The sequence below is a fragment of the Oncorhynchus tshawytscha genome, linkage group LG09 (assembly GCF_018296145.1).
Source record: "Oncorhynchus tshawytscha isolate Ot180627B linkage group LG09, Otsh_v2.0, whole genome shotgun sequence".
Classification (NCBI taxonomy): Eukaryota; Metazoa; Chordata; class Actinopteri; order Salmoniformes; family Salmonidae; genus Oncorhynchus; species Oncorhynchus tshawytscha.
Genome location: NC_056437.1, coordinates 7,730,640 through 7,754,998, shown reverse-complemented (window position 1 = coordinate 7,754,998; position 24,359 = coordinate 7,730,640). Strand labels below are relative to the sequence as shown.

Here is a 24,359-nt window from a genome sequence, read left to right as displayed (position 1 = left end):
CATGTTAGAGCTAGGTAACATCAGATCATACTGTCTGTCTCTCTCCATGTTAGAGCTAGGTAACATCAGATCATACTGTCTGTCTCTCTCCATGTTAGAGCTAGGTAACATCAGATCATACTGTCTGTCTCTCTCCATGTTAGAGCTAGGTAACATCAGATCATACTGTCTGTCTCTCTCCATGTTAGAGCTAGGTAACATCAGATCATACTGTCTGTCTCTCTCCATGTTAGAGCTAGGTAACATCAGATCATACTGTCTGTCTCTCTCCATGTTAGAGCTAGGTTACATCAGATCATACTGTCTGTCTCTTTGTCTGTCTGTCTCTCTCCATGTTAGAGCTAGGTAACATCAGATCATACTGTCTGTCTCTTTGTCTGTCTGTCTCTCTCCATGTTAGAGCTAGGTTACATCAGATCATACTGTCTGTCTCTCTCCATGTTAGAGCTAGGTAACATCAGATCATACTGTCTGTCTCTCTCCATGTTAGAGCTAGGTAACATCAGATCATACTGTCTGTCTCTCTCCATGTTAGAGCTAGGTAACATCAGATCATACTGTCTGTCTCTCTGTCTGTCTGTCTCTCTCCATGTTAGAGCTAGGTAACATCAGATCATACTGTCTGTCTCTCCATGTCTCTCTCCATGTTAGAGCTGTCTGTCTGTCTCTCTCCATGTTAGAGCTAGGTAACATCAGATCATACTGTCTGTCTCTCTCCATGTTAGAGCTAGGTAACATCAGATCATACTGTCTGTCTCTCTCCATGTTAGAGCTAGGTAACATCAGATCATACTGTCTGTCTCTCTCCATGTTAGAGCTAGGTAACATCAGATCATACTGTCTGTCTCTCTCCATGTTAGAGCTAGGTAACATCAGATCATACTGTCTGTCTCTCTCCATGTTAGAGCTAGGTAACATCAGATCATACTGTCTGTCTCTCTCCATGTTAGAGCTAGGTAACATCAGATCATACTGTCTGTCTCTCTCCATGTTAGAGCTAGGTAACATCAGATCATACTGTCTGTCTCTCTCCATGTTAGAGCTAGGTAACATCAGATCATACTGTCTGTCTCTCTCCATGTTAGAGCTAGGTAACATCATATCATACTGTCTGTCTCTCCATGTTAGAGCTAGGTAACATCATATCATACTGTCTGTCTCTCTCCATGTTAACGCTAGGTAACATCAGATCATACTGTCTCTCTCTCCATGTTAGAGCTAGGTAACATCAGATCATACTGTCTGTCTCTCTCCATGTTAGAGCTAGGTAACATCAGATCATACTGTCTGTCTCTCTCCATGTTAGAGCTAGGTAACATCAGATCATACTGTCTGTCTCTCTCCATGTTAGAGCTAGGTAACATCAGATCATACTGTCTGTCTCTCTCCATGTTAGAGCTAGGTAACATCAGATCATACTGTCTGTCTCTCTCCATGTTAGAGCTAGGTAACATCAGATCATACTGTCTGTCTCTCTCCATGTTAGAGCTAGGTAACATCAGATCATACTGTCTGTCTCTCTCCATGTTAGAGCTAGGTTAGAGCTAACATCAGATCATACTGTCTGTCTCTCTCCATGTTAGAGCTAGATCATACTGTAATGTTAGAGCTAGGTAACATCAGATCATACTGTCTGTCTCTCTGTCTGTCTGTTAGAGCTAGGTAACATCAGATCATACTGTCTGTCTCTCTCCATGTTAGAGCTAGGTAACATCAGATCATACTGGTAACTAGGTCAGATCATACTGTCTGTCTCTCTCCATGTTAGAGCTAGGTAACATCAGATCATACTGTCTGTCTCTCTCCATGTTAGAGCTAGGTAACATCAGATCATACTGTCTGTCTCTCTCCATGTTAGAGCTAGGTAACATCAGATCATACTGTCTGTCTCTCTGTCTGTCTGTCTCTCTCCATGTTAGAGCTAGGTAACATCAGATCATACTGTCTGTCTCTCTCCATGTTAGAGCTAGGTAACATCAGATCATACTGTCTGTCTCTTTGTCTGTCTGTCTCTCTCCATGTTAGAGCTAGGTAACATCAGATCATACTGTCTGTCTCTTTGTCTGTCTGTCTCTCTCCATGTTAGAGCTAGGTAACATCAGATCATACTGTCTGTCTCTCTCCATGTTAGAGCTAGGTAACATCAGATCATACTGTCTGTCTCTTTGTTAGAGCTAGGTAACATCAGATCATACTGTCTGTCTCTCTCCATGTTAGAGCTAGGTAACATCAGATCATACTGTCTGTCTCTCTCCATGTTAGAGCTAGGTAACATCAGATCATACTGTCTGTCTCTCCATGTTAGAGCTAGGTAACATCAGATCATACTGTCTGTCTCTCCCATGTTAGAGCTAGGTAACATCAGATCATACTGTCTGTCTCTCTCCATGTTAGAGCTAGGTAACATCAGATGTTAGAGCATAACATCAGATCATACTGTCTGTCTCTCCATGTTAGAGCTAGGTAACATCAGATCATACTGTCTGTCTCTCCATGTTAGAGCTAGGTAACATCAGATCATACTGTCTGTCTCTCTCCATGTTAGAGCTAGGTAACATCAGATCATACTGTCTGTCTCTCTCCATGTTAGAGCTAGGTAACATCAGATCATACTGTCTGTCTCTCTGTCTGTCTGTCTCTCTCCATGTTAGAGCTAGGTAACATCAGATCATACTGTCTGTCTCTCTCCATGTTAGAGCTAGGTAACATCAGATCATACTGTCTGTCTCTCTCCATGTTAGAGCTAGGTAACATCAGATCATACTGTCTGTCTCTCTCCATGTTAGAGCTAGGTAACATCAGATCATACTGTCTGTCTCTCTCCATGTTAGAGCTAGGTAACATCAGATCATACTGTCTGTCTCTCTCCATGTTAGTCTCATACTGTCTGTCTCTCTCCATGTTAGAGCTAGGTAACATCAGATCATACTGTCTGTCTCTCTCCATGTTAGAGCTAGGTAACATCAGATCATACTGTCTGTCTCTCTCCATGTTAGAGCTAGGTAACATCAGATCATACTGTCTGTCTCTCTCCATGTTAGTCTCAGATCTCTCTCTCCATGTTAGAGCTAGGTAACATCAGATCATACTGTCTGTCTCTCTCCATGTTAGAGCTAGGTAACATCAGATCATACTGTCTGTCTCTTTGTCTGTCTGTCTCTCTCCATGTTAGAGCTAGGTAACATCAGATCATACTGTCTGTCTCTTTGTCTGTCTGTCTCTCTCCATGTTAGAGCTAGGTTACATCAGATCATACTGTCTGTCTCTCTCCATGTTAGAGCTAGGTAACATCAGATCATACTGTCTGTCTCTCTCCATGTTAGAGCTAGGTAACATCAGATCATACTGTCTGTCTCTCTCCATGTTAGAGCTAGGTAACATCAGATCATACTGTCTGTCTCTCTCCATGTTAGAGCTAGGTAACATCAGATCATACTGTCTGTCTCTCTCCATGTTAGAGCTAGGTAACATCAGATCATACTGTCTGTCTCTCTCCATGTTAGAGCTAGGTAACATCAGATCATACTGTCTGTCTCTCTGTCTGTCTGTCTCTCTCCATGTTAGAGCTAGGTAACATCAGATCATACTGTCTGTCTCTTTGTCTGTCTGTCTCTCTCCATGTTAGAGCTAGGTAACATCAGATCATACTGTCTGTCTCTTTGTCTGTCTGTCTCTCTCCATGTTAGAGCTAGGTAACATCAGATCATACTGTCTGTCTCTCTGTCTGTCTGTCTCTCTCCATGTTAGAGCTAGGTAACATCAGATCATACTGTCTGTCTCTCTCCATGTTAGAGCTAGGTAACATCAGATCATACTGTCTGTCTCTCTCCATGTTAGAGCTAGGTAACATCAGATCATACTGTCTGTCTCTCTCCATGTTAGAGCTAGGTAACATCAGATCATACTGTCTGTCTCTCTCCATGTTAGAGCTAGGTAACATCAGATCATACTGTCTGTCTCTCTCCATGTTAGAGCTAGGTAACATCAGATCATACTGTCTGTCTCTCTCCATGTTAGAGCTAGGTAACATCAGATCATACTGTCTGTCTCTCTCCATGTTAGAGCTAGGTAACATCAGATCATACTGTCTGTCTCTCTCCATGTTAGAGCTAGGTAACATCAGATCATACTGTCTGTCTCTCTCCATGTTAGAGCTAGGTAACATCAGATCATACTGTCTGTCTCTCCATGTTAGAGCTAGGTAACATCAGATCATACTGTCTGTCTCTCTCCATGTTAACGCTAGCTAGGTAACATCAGATCATACTGTCTGTCTCTCTCCATGTTAGAGCTAGGTAACATCAGATCATACTGTCTGTCTCTCTCCATGTTAGAGCTAGGTAACATCAGATCATACTGTCTGTCTGTTAGAGCTCATCCATGTTAGAGCTAGGTAACATCATATCATACTGTCTGTCTCTCCATGTTAGAGCTAGGTAACATCATATCATACTGTCTGTCTCTCTCCATGTTAACGCTAGGTAACATCAGATCATACTGTCTCTCTCTCCATGTTAGAGCTAGGTAACATCAGATCATACTGTCTGTCTCTCTCCATGTTAGAGCTAGGTAACATCAGATCATACTGTCTGTCTCTCTCCATGTTAGAGCTAGGTAACATCAGATCATACTGTCTGTCTCTCTCCATGTTAGAGCTAGGTAACATCAGATCATACTGTCTGTCTCTCTCCATGTTAGAGCTAGGTAACATCAGATCATACTGTCTGTCTCTCTCCATGTTAGAGCTAGGTAACATCAGATCATACTGTCTGTCTCTCTCCATGTTAACGCTAGGTAACATCAGATCATACTGTCTGTCTCTCTCCATGTTAGAGCTAGGTAACATCATATCATACTGTCTGTCTCTCCATGTTAGAGCTAGGTAACATCATATCATACTGTCTGTCTCTCTCCATGTTAACGCTAGGTAACATCAGATCATACTGTCTCTCTCTCCATGTTAGAGCTAGGTAACATCAGATCATACTGTCTGTCTCTCTCCATGTTAGAGCTAGGTAACATCAGATCATACTGTCTGTCTCTCTAACATCAGATCATACTGTCATGTTAGAGCTAGGTAACATCAGATCATACTGTCTGTCTCTCTCCATGTTAGAGCTAGGTAACATCAGATCATACTGTCTGTCTCTCTCCATGTTAGAGCTAGGTAACATCAGATCATACTGTCTGTCTCTCTCCATGTTAGAGCTAGGTAACATCAGATCATACTGTCTGTCTCTCTGTCTGTCTGTCTCTCTCCATGTTAGAGCTAGGTAACATCAGATCATACTGTCTGTCTCTTTGTCTGTAACATCAGTCTACTCTCTGTCTCTCCATGTTAGAGCTAGGTAACATCAGATCATACTGTCTGTCTCTCTGTCTGTCTGTCTCTCTCCATGTTAGAGCTAGGTAACATCAGATCATACTGTCTGTCTCTCTCATACTGTCTGTCTCTCTCCATGTTAGAGCTAGGTAACATCAGATCATACTGTCTGTCTCTCTCCATGTTAGAGCTAGGTAACATCAGATCATACTGTCTGTCTCTCTCCATGTTAGAGCTAGGTAACATCAGATCATACTGTCTGTCTCTCTCCATGTTAGAGCTAGGTAACATCAGATCATACTGTCTGTCTCTCTCCATGTTAGAGCTAGGTAACATCAGATCATACTGTCTGTCTCTCTCCATGTTAGAGCTAGGTAACATCAGATCATACTGTCTGTCTCTCTCCATGTTAGAGCTAGGTAACATCAGATCATACTGTCTGTCTCTCTCCATGTTAGAGCTAGGTAACATCAGATCATACTGTCTGTCTCTCTCCATGTTAGAGCTAGGTAACATCAGATCATACTGTCTGTCTCTCTCCATGTTAGAGCTAGGTAACATCAGATCATACTGTCTGTCTCTCTCCATGTTAGAGCTAGGTAACATCAGATCATACTGTCTGTCTCTCTCCATGTTAGAGCTAGGTAACATCAGATCATACTGTCTGATCTACTGTCTCTCTCATGTTAGAGCTAGGTAACATCAGATCATACTGTCTGTCTCTTTGTCTCTGTCATGTTAGAGCTAGGTAACATCAGATCATACTGTCTGTCTGTCTGTCTGTCTCTCATGTTAGAGCTAGGTAACATCAGATCATACTGTCTGTCTCTCTCCATGTTAACGCTAGGTAACATCAGATCATACTGTCTGTCTCTCTCCATGTTAGAGCTAGGTAACATCAGATCATACTGTCTGTCTCTCTCCATGTTAGAGCTAGGTAACATCAGATCATACTGTCTGTCTCTTTGTCTGTCTGTCTCTCTCCATGTTAGAGCTAGGTAACATCAGATCATACTGTCTGTCTCTCTCCATGTTAGAGCTAGGTAACATCAGATCATACTGTCTGTCTCTCTCCATGTTAGAGCTAGGTAACATCAGATCATACTGTCTGTCTCTCTGTCTGTCTGTCTCTCTCCATGTTAGAGCTAGGTAACATCAGATCAGGAGGCTGAGCAGCACTGCCGTCTACTGACATGAATTAACATAGCAGCTTGTAGAACAAAACGTGACCATGCTTTTTGTACATGTGAAAAAGGCTCTGATCCTGTACTCTAAACCAGGGCTCCAACGCTGTTCCTGGAGAGCTATCCTCCTGTAGGTTTTAACTCCAACCCTGTTCCTGGAGAGAAACCCTCCTGTAGGTTTTAACTCCAACCTGTTCCTGGAGAGAGACCCTCCTGTAGGTTATAACTCCAACCCTGTTCCTGGAGAGCTATCCTCCTGTAGGTTTTAACTCCAACGCTGTTCCTGGAGAGCTATCCTCCTGTAGGTTTTAACTCCAACCCTGTTCCTGGAGAGAGACCCTCCTGTAGGTTTTAACTCCAACCCTGTTCCTGGAGAGAAACCCTCCTGTAGGTTATAACTCCAACCCTGTTCCTGGAGAGAAACCCTCCTGTAGGTTTTAACTCCAACCCTGTTCCTGGAGAGAAACCCTCCTGTAGGTTTTAACTCCAACCCTGTTCCTGGAGAGAAACCCTCCTGTAGGTTATAACTCCAACCCTGTTCCTGGAGAGACACCCTCCTGGAGGATTATCATTTTCAACCCAAGATGGTATATATTCTACAAAATCTCAGCTGGATTTTTGAGTATTTGGGAAATAACTTGAGAATTTGTATAGGTAATATGTATAAATATGAAATGTATTATATTAAAATAGAACCAGAGGACAGTTGGGTTGTTAGAATCCTCGGTGTCAGAGGTGGGTGTAACCTGATTCTACTGTTGAATGTCGTTCTGTCTAAAACATTCTATTCTGCCTTTCCATCCTGCCAAATAGGCCAGTCATGAAAACAAACCAGCCACAGCACATTCCTTATAGTAGTGTGTGTGTGTGTGTGCGTGTGCGTGTGCGTGTGTGTGTGAGTTTCACCCAAATAACACACACACACACCCCCAGAATACCATACTAATTATTTTGGCATTCAGACACACTATTCAACAGACTAGTGCTTGTTGCTGACTCCTTGTTTCACAGTATGTGTTAGTTTCGGTCATGAGTTTCAGGATGTAATGTGTCAGTCTATTCAAGTGGTAGTAATGCTAACTGTTGCTACGTTCTTTATGTCTCTGTTCCATGGGGTGCTGTACTACTATGTCTGACCCAGTAAAACAACATATTTCACTGCACCTTTCCTGTGTATGTGACAATAAAACATCATTTTCTTTCTTCTTGTAGAAGTCAAGATGGTGTCTGTTCTATAGGACCCAATCTGCTGCAGAGAACAGAGGGAGGAGGAGGAGCAGGAGGAGGAAGAGGAGGAGGCGAGGTGGACACAGATCTGGATGAGGATGAGACAGACTTCAATCAGAAGAAGGTCTGAATTTACCTTAAATGCATTTTTTATTTTTTTTTGCAAACAATTGTTTTTATCAGATCAAATCAACGGCAATACAATTACATGAATCTTTGAATTAACTGATTAATAAGTAAGGAAAATGAAAGACAAATGCCCATCCAACCTTTGGTCCTCGGGGATCCAGAAGATCTCTGGTGAAAGAGAAGTGGAGACACAATAGACACAATACACCGTTGTTGCTAACTTCTCCCGTCCACTAGGTGGAGCTACTCCAGGCCCTGACTCTGAGCATTACCTCCTTGCGAGAGGAGAAGGAGGTTCTGGCGGAGGAGCAGAAGAGGTTCCGGGCCCTAGGGGGCCAAATGGAGAGCCTGGTTCAGGAGCACTGTAAGCCCAACGAGAGGGAGAAGTACAAGATGCTCATCGGGGACATGGATAAGATAGTCAACCTTCTGCTGTCTCTGTGTGGCCGGCTGGCCCGGGTCCATAACGCTCTCTCTGCCCTGGACAGAGAGGAGGAGACAGAGGACAGCCAAGAGGAAAAGGTGAGACATTAAACTACACTATACACTATACACTATACAATATACACTATACATTATACACTATACATTATACACTATACACCATACACTATACACCATACACTATACATTATACACTATACATTATACACTATACACTATACATTATACACTATACATTATAGACTATACATTGTACACTATACATTATACACTATACACCATACACTATACATTATACACTATACATTATACACTATACACTAAACATTATACACTATACATTATACACTATACACTATACACTATACACTATACATTATACACTATACATTATACACTATACATTATACACTATACATTATACACTATACACTATACACTATACATTATACACTATACATTATACACTATACACTATACATTATACACTATACATTATACACTATACACTATACACTAAACATTATACACTATACACTATACATTATACACTATACATTATACATTATACACTATACATTATACACTATGTCCTCTCTTCCCTGGATTGACAGGAGACAGAGGACAGCCAAGAGGAGAGGATGAGGCTTCACACACTGTACACACTATACCTACACTACACCTACGCTACACCTACACTACACCACACATACACTACACACTACACCTACACTACACCACACATACACTACACAATACACCACACCTACACCACGCATACACTACACACTACACCTACACCACACATACACTACACCCTACACTACACCTACACCACACTACACACTACACCTTCAATACACTACACACTACAACTATACTACACACTACACCTACACTACACCTACACTAGACCTACACTACAGCTACACTACACACGACAACTACACTACACACTACAACTATACTACACACTACACCTACACTACACACTACACCAGACCTACACTACACACTACACCTACACTAGACCTACACTACACACTACGCCTACACTACACACTACGCCTACACTACATACTACACCTACACTACACATACAATACACCTACACTACACCTACACCACACATACACTACACCTACACCTACGCTACACCTACACAACACCGACACTACACATACACTACACACCACACCAAAAACTACACTACACACCACAATACACTACACTACACTAACACCTAGACTAAACCACAATACACAACACTAACACCTACACTACAATAACACCTGTACTACACCACAATACACTACACTAACACCTACACTACACCACAATACACTACACTACACACTACAAAACACTAATACTACACAAACACAACACCACAATACACCACGCTACACTACACACCACACCTACACTGACACTACATACTAAACTTACACTACACTAACACTACACTACATTAATACTACACTAACACTACACTATTACTACACTATATTAACACTACACTAACACTACACTACATTAATACTACACTAACACTACACTATTACTACAATATATTAACACTACACTAACACTACACTACACTAACACTACACTACACTATTACTACACTAACACTACACTACACACTACACCTACACCACACATACACTACACCTACAATACACTACACACTACAACTATACTACACACTACACCTACACTACACCTACACTAGACCTACACTACAGCTACACTACACACTACAACTACACTACACACTACAACTATGCTACACACTACACCTACACTACACCAGACCTACACTACACCTACACCACACATACACTACACCTACACTACACCTACGCTACACCTACACTACACCTACACCACACCTACACTACACCTAAACACTACACTTACACCACATCTACACAACACCTACACTACACAATACACTACACACCACACCAAAAACTACACTACACACCACAATACACTACACTACACACCACACTAACACCTAGACTAAACCACAATACACAACACTAACACCTACACTACAATAACACCTGTACTACACCACAATACACTACACTAACACCTACACAACACCACAATACACTACACTACACACTACAAAACACTAATACTACACAAACACAACACCACAATACACTACACCATGCTACACTACACACCACACCTACACTGACACTACATACTAAACTTACAGTACACTAACACTACACTACATTAATACTACACTAACACTACACTACACTATTACTACACTATATTAACACTACACTAACACTACACTAACACTACACTACACTAACACTACACTACACTAACACTACACTAACACTACACTACACTAACACTACACTAACACTACACTAACACTACACTACACTAACACTACACTACACTAACACTACACTAACACTACACTAACACTAACACTACATTAACACTACACTACACTAACACTACACTAACAATACACTAACACTACACTAACACTACACTAACAATAACACTACACTAACACTACACTAACAATAACACTACACTAACACTACACTACACTAACACTACACTAACAATAACACTACACTAACACTACACTACACTGCACTAACAATAACACTACACTAACACTACACTACACTAACACTACACTAACAATAACACTACACTAACACTACACTAACACTACACTAACAATAACACTAACACTACACTAACACTACACTACACTAACTCTACACTAACACTACACTACACTAACACTACACTAACAATAACACTACACTAACACTACACTAACACTACACTAACAATAACACTACACTAACACTACACTAACACTACACTACACCAACAATAACACTACACTAACACTACACTACACTAACACTACACTACACTAACAGTACACTACACTAACACTACACTAACACTACACTAACACTACACTACACTAACACTACACTAACACGACACTAACACTACACTAACACTACACTACACTAACACTACACTAAACTAACACTACGCTAACACTACACTAACACTACACTAACACTACACTACACTAACACTACACTAACACTACACTAACACTACACTAACACTACACTAACACTACACTAACACTACACTAACACTACACTAACACTACACTACACTACACTAACACTACACTAACACTACACTAACACTAACACTACACTAATAGTACACTAACACTACACTACACTAACACTACACTAACAGTACACTAACACTAACACTACACTACACTAACAGTACACTCACACTAACACTACACTAACACTACACTAACACTAGACTACACTAACAGTACACTAACACTACACTACACTACACTAACACTACACTAACAGTACACTAACACTAACACTACACTAACAGTACACTAACACTAGACTACACTACACTAACACTACACTAACAGTACACTAACACTACACTAACACTACACTAACACTACACTAACACTACACTAACACTACACTAACACTAGACTACACTAACAGTACACTAACACTACACTAACACTACACTAACAGTACACTAACAGTACACTAACACTACATTAACACTACACTAACACTAGACTACACTAACAGTACACTAACACTACACTAACACTAGACTACACTAACAGTACACTAACACTACACTAACACTACACTACACTAACAGTACACTAACACTACACTAACACTACACTAACACTACACTAACAGTACACTAACACTACACTAACACTACACTACACTAACACTACACTAATACTAGACTACACTAACAGTACACTAACACTACACTAACACTACACTAACAGTACACTAACAGTACACTAACACTACACTAACAGTACACTAACACTACACTAACACTACACTAACACTACACTAACACTACACTAACACTACACTAACACTAGACTACACTAACAGTACACTAACACTACACTAACACTACACTAACACTACACTAACACTACACTAACACTACACTAAACTAACACTACACTAACACTACACTAACACTACACTACACACATAACAGCACAGAAGAGGGTGAAGATACTCCACTCTACATACTACAGTCTGAGAATCACAGTGTGAAGGAGACCCCTAACACCGCAGGCTATTTTTAGGGTCCCTTGTATTTTAGGGTCCCTTGTATTTTAGGGTCCCTGGTATTTTAGGGTCCCTTGTATTTTAGGGTCCCTGGTCTCTCTGAGATGAAGATGTGCATTTAATAGATACCTCCGACCTCCTCGTCTTCCAGGGAATCACACTTTGCTCCAGACAGTCTGTCTCATATTGTGGTATTGAATGAGGTCACAGAACGGCAGACAGCTTGTTGGTCTACAGGATGTTCTGACGTCCTGGGCTTTTTATCAAGCCTTACACTTGTCTTGTATTTGGCTGTGTTAAGGAGCGGGGACATCATGGTGCTACCTCAGCCTCCCTCCCTTAACGAAGGAACGCCACGGTGTGTTAAAATGTGATTTTACTTCAGTCACTGGTACTACAGGGCTCCTCCCCTCTGATACACAGATTGATTCCAACGGCCTTCTATTCTGCCCTCCTGAGAGGGTGTCGTTCAGCCTGGGTTGCTGTACTTTACTCAAACGTCATCATGTGTTATCAAGGCTTTTACTAATCTAGTTTCCTCTACTGGTGTCCTCCTATCTCATTCATAATGAACATGGTTCTGTAGATGTGTCACATGATGGCCACTAGGTGGTGCCAGGTCATAGTGTCTGTGTGTATTTACTTACCCACATCCCCTCTATCTCTCTCCCCTCAGGAGTCTACAGCAGACAGGATGTCTATCTCCTCTAGTTTAACCAGGAGTCTCTCTGTGTAAAGACTCTATTCACCCATCACTAACAGTCTCTCTCTGCCCTCGGGAATCTGTGTCGTCAGCACCAGGATGTCTTTAATAATCTATATATCTGTGTTAACTCAGGAGTCCTTACAGCAGAAGCGCAGGCAGCTGTGTAGTCAGCACGAGGATGCCAGGGAGCTGAAGGAGAATCTGGACCGGCGAGAGCGTGTGGTACTGGACATCCTGGGTGGGTACCTGACTGGGCCGCAGCTTAGAGACTACCAGCATTTCGTCTGTATGAAACCAGCCCTGCTGATCCGCCAGAGACACCTGGATGAGCTCCTTAAGCAGTGGGATGAACAGCTCAGCAGGCTGGCTGAGAGTATCTCTCCAGGGGATCATCAGGCCCAGCCCCGCTCACCTATCCCTGGGTTGAACCCCAGCCTCGGCTCTAACCTTAGAGCTCCCAGCCCTAACCTTAGAGCTCCCAGCCCTAACCTTAGAGCTCCCAGCCCTAACCTTAGAGCTCCCAGCCCTAACCTTAGAGCTCCCAGCCCTAACCTTGGTCCTACCCAAACAGTCCGCTCCACCACTGTGACATCACTGTGACATCACCCCAACAACAACACTGCTCCTGGTCACTCCTACAGTTGCTGTGTCTCTGACTCAGTGGGAGGAGCACCATGAGTCTGGCGAGTAAGATACAACAGTACTTGGTTGAAGAGAGAGATACAGTTCATCCAGTTCTGCTCTATATGAAGCAGGAAGGATGTCTGTCGGTCTGTCCCCTTGTTGCAGACAGACAGGCAGGCAGGCAGACAGACAGACAGACAGACAGACAGACAGACAGACAGACAGACAGACAGACAGACAGACAGACAGACAGACAGACAGGCAGGCAGGCACAGACCGGCAGACAGACAGACCAGTAGACCGACAAGCAGACATACAGACAGACAGGCAGACAGACTGCATTCAGACAGACAGGCAGACTGCATTCAGACAGACTGCATTCAGACAGACAGGCAGACAGACTGCATTCAGACAGACAGGCAGACAGACTGCATTCAGACAGACAGGCAGACAGACTGCATTCAGACAGGTTGCATTCAGACAGACTGCATTCAGACAGACAGGCAGACAGATTGCATTCAGAGAGACAGGCAGACAGACTGCATTCAGACAGACTACGTTCAGACAGACTGCATTCAGACAAGTTGCATTCAGACAGACTGCATTCAGACAGACAGGCAGACAGACTGCATTCAGACAGACTGCATTCAGACAGACAGGCAGACAGACTGCATTCAGAGAGACAGGCAGACAGACTGCGTTCAGACAGACTGCGTTCAGACAGACTGCATTCAGACAGACTGCATTCAGACAGACTGCATTCATGATCGATGCATTCTTGTGCCTCTATTTATGCTTCCTATGTTACTCAAGCTTTTTCACATATCTGTATTCTGACTGGCCACTCAGCATGTCTTTGGTTGATTCAATACACTGTTGAGGTACCTAGTTGTATTCATACGAGTGGATCAAAGCTTTGAGAGTAACGATGGTGGATGTACAACTTCCTGTCAAGAAATGTTGTTCCCCATATATTTATAACATTACTACTGCCTTTACATTTGTATATCACTACAGCTGAGCACTTTTTGGGGGGCAGTTTAACTACTGATTGGTCAGAATGGTCAGAATCACAGAACTAGAATGGCTTCTATTTCTCATTCTGTTCCTATTGGTCAGGAGGAACCAGACCTGAAATGTTCAAATCAAATCAAATAGGCCTGTTTTCTTTACCAACATAATAGCACGCTCTCACACATATTAATATGTAGTCACAATCTAAGGCAATATTATGCTTCAAACACTTCTAATTCAGACTCGAAAATGATAGTTTGTGATAAAAGCTACCATGACATTGACAACAACTGCTATAATTATTTATATTATTCAAAAAAAGGAATGCAAGTGGCTGTACATATGGTGTCTGCTAACCTCTTATGATTTTTAATATGTAGATGACAAAAAAAAAAAAAACATTTTATATTTTTTGGAAACTGAAAAAAATATGTGAAATTTAAAACAAATGTGATTTCTTTCAGAGAAGGCAAGATGATGTCATGACGATGTAATGTTCTAGAATTTGTGAATTCAACTAAACTTTTCACCATGTCATTGGAATTAGGTTAAAAGTTGGGTGAAAAAACGAGACTAAATATCCTTTTGTTGATGACTTTTTGCGAATCTCATCTGTTTTCTACGTTGATTCAACATCATCACATTGATTTGTTGGGTTGAAATGACGTGGAAACAACCTTGATTCAACCCGTTTTTGCCCAGTGGGAAGTGTGTGTGTGTGTGTGTGTGTGTGTGTGTGTGTGTGTGTGTGTGTGTGTGTGTGTGTGTGACAGCTCTGCTGCTCCATGCAGACTGACATCTGGCTGCTCCATGGCAGCTGGTTGACCGCTGGAAGAGTCTGGCTGACTGGATGACAGATGCAGGCTGGAAGCTGTGTGTGTGTGTGTGTGTGTGTGTGTGTGTGTGTGTGTGTGTGTGTGTGTGTGTGTGTGTGTGTGTGTAGTGTCAGCGTGAGTGTAGAGTCCTGTGACTCCTTGCTTGTTTTCCCTCCCAAAATGTACTATGCCAATTGATATTGTTGTGTCCTTTTGAGAGAAAAAGCATCTACATATTATCCTAATTTGAGTCAAATATACTGTATCAGGCACATATTCATGTTACCATTTTCACCAATAATGGTGCCATCCATATTTTTCTTCATAGCTTTTCAGAAGCATAACTGAATTCTCAGATTTGACAGATTTTCCTAATCAAAATTCCATGTATCAATCGTGCTTTACGAAGCGTAGGAGAAGGGAGGCTGATTGGAAAAAAGATCCTTGTTTTACAAATAAATCTATTTTTTAAACAGAGCCTTTGTTGTTGTCTTTCTGTACTTTGACTAACTATTCTATAATGTCATCAGCCATGGTGTGTCTGTTCTGTTGTGGATGAGATTAGATCAATTTTATTCTCCCTCAAGGGACATGTTAGCCTGGTCTCAGATCTGTTGTCTCCTTCTATAGCCTGGTCTCAGATCTGTTGTCTCCTTCTATAGCATGGTCCCAGATCTGATGTCTCCATCTCTAGCCTGGTCCCAGATCTGTTGTCTCCTTCTATAGCCTGGTCCCAGATCAGTTTGTGCTCCATAGCTCATTGTCAGATGTCAACCCAAAAGTGACAATGAGTGGGCATGATAGCACCAACAGACTGGCACTCAGGCTAGAGTTGGCATGATAGCACCAACAGACTGGCCCTCAGGCTAGAGTGGGCATGATAGCACCAACAGACTGGCACTCAGGCTAGAGTTGGCATGATAGCACCAACAGACTGGCCCTCAGGCTAGAGTGGGCATGATAGAACCAACAGACTGGCACTCAGGCTAGAGTGGGCATGATAGCACCAACAGACTGGCACTCAGGCTAGATTGGGCATGATAGCACCAACAGACTGGCCCTCAGGCTAGCAGACAGCATCGTGAGGAAGGCGCATGCAGCGCCTCTTCAACCTCAGGAGGCTGAAGAAATTCGGCTTGTCACCAAAAGCACTCACAAACTTCTACAGATGCACAATCGAGAGCATCCTGGCGGGCTGTATCACCGCCTGGTATGGCAACTGCACCGCCCTCAACCGTAAGGCTCTCCAGAGGGTAGTGAGGTCTGCACTGCATCACCGGGGGCAAACTACCTGCCCTCCAGGACACCTACACCACCCGATGCTACAGGAAGGCCATAAAGATCATCAAGGACATCAACCACCCGAGCCACTGCCTGTTCACCCCGCTGTCATCCAGAAGGCGAGGTCAGTACAGGTGCATCAAAGCTGGGACCGAGAGACTGAAAAACAGCTTCTATCTCAAGGCCATCAGACTGTTAAACAGCCACCACTAACATTGAGTGGCTACTGCCAACACACTGTCAATGACACTGACTCTACTCCAGCCACTTTAATCATGGGAATTGATGGGAAATTATGTAAATATATCACTAGCCACTTTAAACAATGCTACCTTATATAATGTTACTTACCCTACATTGTTCATCTCATATGCATACGTTGATACTGTACTCTATATCATCGACTGCATCCTTATGTAATACATGTATCACTAGCCACTTTAACTATGCCACTTGGTTTACATACTTATCTCATATGTATATACTGTACTCGATATCATCTACTGTATCTTGCCTATGCTGCTCTGTACCATCACTCATTCATATATCCTTATGTACATATTCTTTATCCCCTTACACTGTGTATAAGACAGTATTTTTTTTTTTTTTTGGAATTGTTAGTTAGATTACTTGCTCGTTATTACTGCATTGTCGGAACTAGAAGCACAAGCATTTCGCTACACTCGCATTAACATCTGCTAACCATGTGTATGTGACAAATAAAATTTGATTTGATTTGATTTGAGTGGGCATGATAGCACCAACAGACTGGCACTCAGGCTAGATTGGGCATGATAGCACCAACAGACTGGCCCTCAGGCTAGATTGGGCATGATAGCACCAACAGACTGGCTCTCAGGCTAGAGTTGGCATGATAGCACCAACAGACTGGCTCTCAGGCTAGAGTGGGCATGATAGCACCAACAGACTGGCTCTCAGGCTAGAGTAGGCATGATAGCACCAACAGACTGGCTCTCAGGCTAGAGTGGGCATGATAGCACCAACAGACTGGCTCTCAGGCTAGAGTGGGCATGATAGCACCAACAGACTGGCTCTCAGGCTAGAGTAGGCATGATAGCACCAACAGACTGGCTCTCAGGCTAGAGTAGGCATGATAGCACCAACAGACTGGCCCTCAGGCTAGAGTAGGCATGATAGCACCAACAGACTGGCTCTCAGGCTAGAGTAGGCATGATAGCACCAACAGACTGGCCCTCAGGCTAGAGTAGGCATGATAGCACCAACAGACTGGCTCTCAGGCTAGAGTAGGCATGATAGCACCAACAGACTGGCTCTCAGGCTAGAGTGGGCATGATAGCACCAACAGACTGGCCCTCAGGCTAGGGACATTTGTCTTGGACATTCAAGTCAAGTCATACTGCAACGTTGCTTTTATTGTTATTTATTTAACCTTTATTTAACGAGGCAAGTCAGTTGAGAACAAATTCTTAATTACAATGACGGCCAAACCCGGACGACGCTGGGCCAATTGTGCGCCGCCCTATGGGACTGCCAATGTGAAACAGCCTGCTTGTGTGAAGTGTGTGTGTTGCAGTTCACATTCCTCATCCTAGAAGTTGACTGGTCCACTGACTGTCCTCGTGACTTGACTTGTGGACTATTTGCCCTCGGGAGAGCACACTAACCCAGTGTAACATGATAGCTCAACATAGCAGTGTCCGAGTGCTGGTAGGACTTGTCATAACATTCTCATCATTCCCTTCACTGTTAAAGGGATATTTCACCCATATTACATACAAAAAAAAAATGCACGCATCATTTCTAAATCATCCAAATGTATCTCAAATTGATTATGAAGATCAATGAAGTCACTTATAGATTAATTGAACATGATGCAGTATTTATCGTGAATGCAGTCTCTGCTATCGCGGAGACTGCATTGCCTTTAAATGTCAATCACGCTGTAATGCTGAACTTCAGCGAAACGGATTGACTAGAGGCCTAAACCAAAGCATGGATTGCTGTCATACCAGGTCATACCAGGTCATGCCAGGTCATACCAGGTCATGCCAGGTCATACCAGGTCATGCCAGGTCATGCCAGGTCATGCCAGGTCATACCAGGTCATGCCAGGTCATACCAGGTCATGCCAGGTCATACCAGGTCATGCCAGGTCATACCAGGTCATGCCAGGTCATGCCAGGTCATACCAGGTCCATACCAGGTCATACCAGGTCCATAGACTCCTACAGGGTAAGAAAACCAATAGACTATCCCTATAATTCTCTCCTAACTGCCTGTTGTATTACAGGTCGAGAGAAATAGTCAAAAGAAACATGCTTGTTTATCAGGTCTGCATTCAGCATGAGACGACATTGTGGAACGTTCAGATAGAAATTCGTTTTGTAGAACAGACATGCCTCTCTGACATGTATAGGGTAAATCATGTCTGCTCTATTCATGATGTTTCTATCTGCAAAATCCCAGAAGGTTTGTCCACTGAACGAGGTCTTGGTTGTTGACAGGAATCAGATCACAGGGGTGTGTGACCTTTATTTTAACTAGACCAAGTCAGTTAAGAACAAATTCTTATTTTACAATGACGGCCTACCTCGGCGACGCTGGGCCACTTGTGTGCCGCCCTATGGGACTCCCAATCAGGGACGGATGTGATACAGCCTGGATTCGAACCAGGGACTGTAGATGCAGTGCCGTAGACCGCTGAGCCACTCGAAAGCCCATGCTACAACAGTAAACAGCAGAGGTGACACAAACAGCTATGTGTTGACAATAATCTTTGAAGAAATGCTAACAACTATAGCAGTTAATATACAATATGCTTTTTATTCATAGAAAAGGAAAGCTATAGACATAATGTCTAACAGGTTATACAATACAATGCTTGATATAACTGCAGCCTCCCATTCACACCCAGTGACAATATATATTTTATGTTTTTTTTCTTCCATCAAGAGCAAAACAAATGTACAGTAAATGTAAGTTTTTAGTATTAGGCTGTCCCCCCCCAAATGGCACCCTATTCCCTATATGGGCCCTGGTCCAAAGTAGTGCACTATATAGGGAATAGGGTTCCATAGGGCTCTGGTCTAAAGTAGTGCACTATATGGGGAATAGGGTTCCATAGGGCTCTGGTCTAAAGTAGTGCACTATATAGGGAATAGGTTTCCATTTGTAAATTAGCCTTCGTTAGCACTCTCTCTGCAAGTTAAATTTTAACACAGGTTAACATTTAATTTAAATCAACAACAGTAGTGTTAGAGACAAAATAAATAAGAGTGCTTAAAGGGATACTTCTACTAGCATGCTAGCAGTTACCATAGACTTCCAGTCATTCCGTTAATGCTAGTTAGCATTGGCTCACAAAACTACAACCTCTAAGTTCCTTAATACTGGACACAGAGAGGACACCTGACTCTGGAGAAGTAGATAAAGGGCCTCGTTACCAAAATCCCAATGTGTCCCTTCATGGAGGCTTCAGAGGTACATCAAATACCAGTCTGGATTGTTTAAGCACCTCAGGACATGAGGTATCATAACAATATGATTTAAGTGCACATGGGGAAAACAGTTCATGCGAGTACTGTTTATGCCTTGTAGTGTCAATCAAAAGTGAAAAAAGCCACGCAATCTACACTGAGTGAACCTCCAACATTGTACAAGATAAGCAACTTGGTGCAACTGAAGGGAAGGATTCCTGACATTTTAGTCCAGTCAGATGATGCAATAATAACAGTGCTACTTTGAAAGGTCTTTGAACAAAGAAAAAAAAAAAAAGAAATCCTCTCACTACCACATTCCAGAGTCAGGTCACATCACTTGAAATCTGAACCCACTTAAGCACAAACAACTGACACACAGTACACTTTTGTTAGAGAACAGGCATTTACATTTAAAAAAAAAAAAAAAAAAAAAAGTATTCTTTGGTCATTGAAAACGAGCAGACGAGAATGGAAGCCATGTCCCCAGCAGCAAATAAACAAAAGCTTCTCACCACAATAAACAAAATAGCAAAGCAATTATACTGAGGTATCATAGTTTAATACAATCCCTTAAGAGATCTAACTTAATGACTGATTCTATTGCTTCGTGTCATGATAGGATTTCACAAGTGATAGTTGATGCCACATCATAATCCAAATCACAATATGTTAATTTAGACAGCCCAATAACATAATCCCACCCTCTTATTCATTTATTAGGTTTTACTTTAATTTTTATTCAAATAAATGGAAAAACATTTGAAATAACCAAGAAAGTTTTTAAGTGGCAAATCAAAGTTGTAAAGACCCAAAACGGCTTACTTAGTAAGAGCCTTGAGCTGTGTGGTAGGTCTTGTCAGTAGCCACACCCTCGGAGCAGGCAGACTCACTCTGAAGTTCACGCTATTCTCACACAAAGGATTCGGGAGACTGAGAACCCTCCCATCCTGGGAACTTTACTAGGGTTTTATGCTTGAGGAACCCAGTGATGGACATGGACTTCTTTACCGTGGCTGAGGTTGCAGCGGGCCTTGTGGGTCTCTCCCCTGAGGGTGTGGAGCTACCCCCTGTGGAAGTCCAGCAGTGAGGGGCCCCTAGCATCTGTAGCAGATCCTTGGGGCCGGTCCGGCCCACGTACTGCCAGGCCTTCTTCCCACTGGTATCCCTGAGGGACACGTTAGACCTGAACTTATAAACAAGCAGCCGGATCATCTTGTTGTTCCCGTGGATGGCTGCCAGGTGAAGAGGCGTGTAGCCACAGGTAGTCTTCACATCCACGTCCAGTTTCAACCCGGCTTTGTTGACTCCGTACCAGAGTGTGTTGAGGACCCGGTGGTCTCCATGTTTAGCGATCCAGTGCAGGATGGTATAACCAGTGATGAAGTCTCTCTTGGTGAGGAGGCTAGGTTCATCTCTGAACAGGGTGTAGATGTCGGTCCAGGTCCCAGTGGCGCCCTTCACCAGCCAGTCATGTTCCTTCGCCTCCAGGGGGACCAGATCGTGGCAGTGGAAGTAGGAGCTGTCATGGCCGCCAGAGTTAGAGGCTCCGTTCAGGCTCTTGTTACTGGAGGCCCCGGAGTGCATCTCCCGCCTCAGGTTTCTGTAGCTGGGTGTACGAGAGGTGGGGGTGGAGAAGGAGTGGCTGATGCTGAGGTTGGAGGAGAGGAGGTGGAGGCGGTTGTGCCGTGCCGAGACGCTGTCCTCCGGGAACAGTTGGTCCAGGTCGGCTCCGAGGCTGCGGCACATACGGCTGCGGAACCGGCTGCTGATTCGCCGAACAGGGGGTCGGAGGTGGTGCTCGGGGTCTGAACCAGGAAGAAAGGTGGACTCAATGGACTTGGACCCATTGTCATCATGGAGATGACCTGTGGAGTGGTGCCATGACGACGCTCTGTTCGCCTCATCGTCAAGGTAACCGGTGGAGTGATGGTGAGGCCAGGGCGCTCTCCTCTCAGCGCGGTGCATCTGAGAGAGCAGTTTGGCCTCCTGAGCACGGCAGAGCATCTCGTGCACTTTCACCCTCTGCTGCTCACCTGGGTAGTTCAGGTCCTGGTAGCTGAGGGTTTCATTGCTGGCCCACTCCTCGCTAGGGGAACGCTGGGGCCACTCATCCCTGGACTCCAGTGACTGGGCTAGGGAGAGACTGCTGTGGCTGGAGGAGAAGTCAGAGCTGGCCTGGTGGTGGTGCTCAGGGTACCCAAACCCATCAGTACACCCAGCAGTGTGGTCCTGGTAAGCAGAGTCCAGGAGTAGGCTGCGTGGGAAAGGCAGGGTCTGGGCTCTGGACTGGGTAACAGCAGCTCCTTCCTTTTCCGGATACTGGATGTCCGGAACAGGGGCTGGGACTCCATCCTTCTGTGGTACAGGTAGGCTGCCATTGCTCTGCGTCAGCTGACAGGCAGGTGTAGTGTGCAGTGGAGCTGCTGGGAGTCCATCTTGTTTTGGTCTGGGCTGCTGTGGGATCCTATGGTGGAGGTGGTAACTGCCATCCAAGTTGCCGTTACACCGCGTCACCTGGGGGTCAGGGGCCAGTAGAGCACGTGGAGCAGCAGGAGGACTGTAACCATCAGATAAACAAGGAGAGGAGCTGGCATGCTCTAGAGTGGTGAACAGTGGCCATGCTGTAGCTGTTCTTCTGTGGTCAGCTTCAGAAGTCTTCCTCTGTGGCTGCACTGCATTCTGTTGCACCAGTGTTGGGTGAGACTCTGGAGGTTTCACCTCTGTGTATAGGAACTCAGGGGGCGGATAGGACCTCTTCCTCTTTGGTTCTGTTGACTGCTGGCCAAGTTTGGAACCGCTAATGTAAATACCTTTGTGATTCAGTTCCCATTCTGCTTCAAAGCTCTGACCACTCCCATCTTCTGACCACTTTGATATTGCTGCATTGTAAGATGGGAGGAATGGTGCATCTCTGTTGTATATAGGAGGTGAGGCATGGTCTGGCACATGTGGCGAGGAGCATTGGATAGGCTTTTCGTAATTGATAGTTATTTCCACATGGTTGTTGTTGACAATTCCAGCCGAGGCTAATACCTTGTCGGTGAGTTGGTTGGTGTCGCCTGGTGGAACGTGTAATTCATCAAAGTGCGTTTCAATCAGTCCCTTCTGACCTCTCTGCTGGTTTCGGTTTACCGGAGCTCTCGATGACTGGTCTCTCTCCCTCGGTCTCGCCTGTGGCGCCGGTTGTTGTCTAGCGCGAGGCTTTGGTGAGTGGTATGCGGCGGCGATATCTCCAGCAACCTGCCCCAGACATTTCTTCCTTAGCACAACGTATGATACTCCCTCCTCTGGTTTCACCACAGCCACAGAGTTCACAAACGTTTTAAACAGTTGCCGGTTGTACGTCTGGTTCTCGTGGTCGCGTAGGAACGTTTTGAAGTGCGCCAACAGGTCCGAGTTCTTCACTCTCCCACCCTTGAATTGGAGAAAGTGCAACACCGAATCCTGAGTAAAATCGGTAGCCATTCTGTCTGTTTGCATCAAGTTTCAAAGTTCAATTGATTGTCACGGTTTTTTTTTTCTGCGCCAGCAACAATTAACTCCACCCCATCTGAACATGTTTAACTCCACCTGCACACCGGAGCTTCGGTCAACACGCCGTTAGCCTTGCGCATGAAATGTTACGTTATATAAATTGCCTACCATCCGATGGGCTACATTTCAATGTTGACATTTGAAGAAAGGACAAATCATAACCTACAGCCTTTGTCTGGTCAACACCTATCACTAAAACGCATGCTGCAGTCAGGCCTGAATCTATTAATTGCAGGAATCCGTTCTCTTATTATACACGTTAACGAAAGAATCCCTTATAGGGACTGGGAAAACGACCCTGAATTCGTCCCAAATGGCAAGCCCCTATCTCAATTAAGGTAGTCACCCTTCCATCGTGTTTTTATTAAGTTAATGTACATTGTAAATGTTCTGTAAAATGCTGAAGAAAACTTTTATATCGAGTAACAAATTGCAT

General features: G+C 43.7%; 2 protein-coding genes across 6 annotated transcripts in view; one reads left to right on the top strand and one right to left on the bottom strand.

Annotated features, from left to right (window-relative positions):
• LOC112259485 (protein Shroom3) overlaps positions 1–13,794 on the top strand; it is a 122,575-nt gene extending 108,781 nt beyond the window's left edge. For all 5 annotated transcript variants that reach the window (XM_042326435.1, XM_042326436.1, XM_042326434.1 and 2 more), the window contains 3 exons: positions 7,720–7,858; positions 8,101–8,385; positions 13,327–13,794. In XM_042326435.1, the coding sequence (XP_042182369.1) occupies positions 7,720–7,858; positions 8,101–8,385; positions 13,327–13,794 (892 nt within the window). The remainder of the gene's footprint in view (positions 1–7,719; positions 7,859–8,100; positions 8,386–13,326) is intronic.
• Positions 13,795–19,713: 5,919 nt separating this feature from the next.
• Positions 19,714–24,175, bottom strand: LOC112257324 (ankyrin repeat domain-containing protein SOWAHB). The gene has a single exon (XM_024430819.2). It carries the CDS (start codon positions 23,867–23,869, stop codon positions 21,299–21,301), a length of 2,571 nt encoding a protein of 856 aa, XP_024286587.1. The 5' UTR covers positions 23,870–24,175; the 3' UTR covers positions 19,714–21,298.
• Positions 24,176–24,359: the final 184 nt, after the last annotated feature.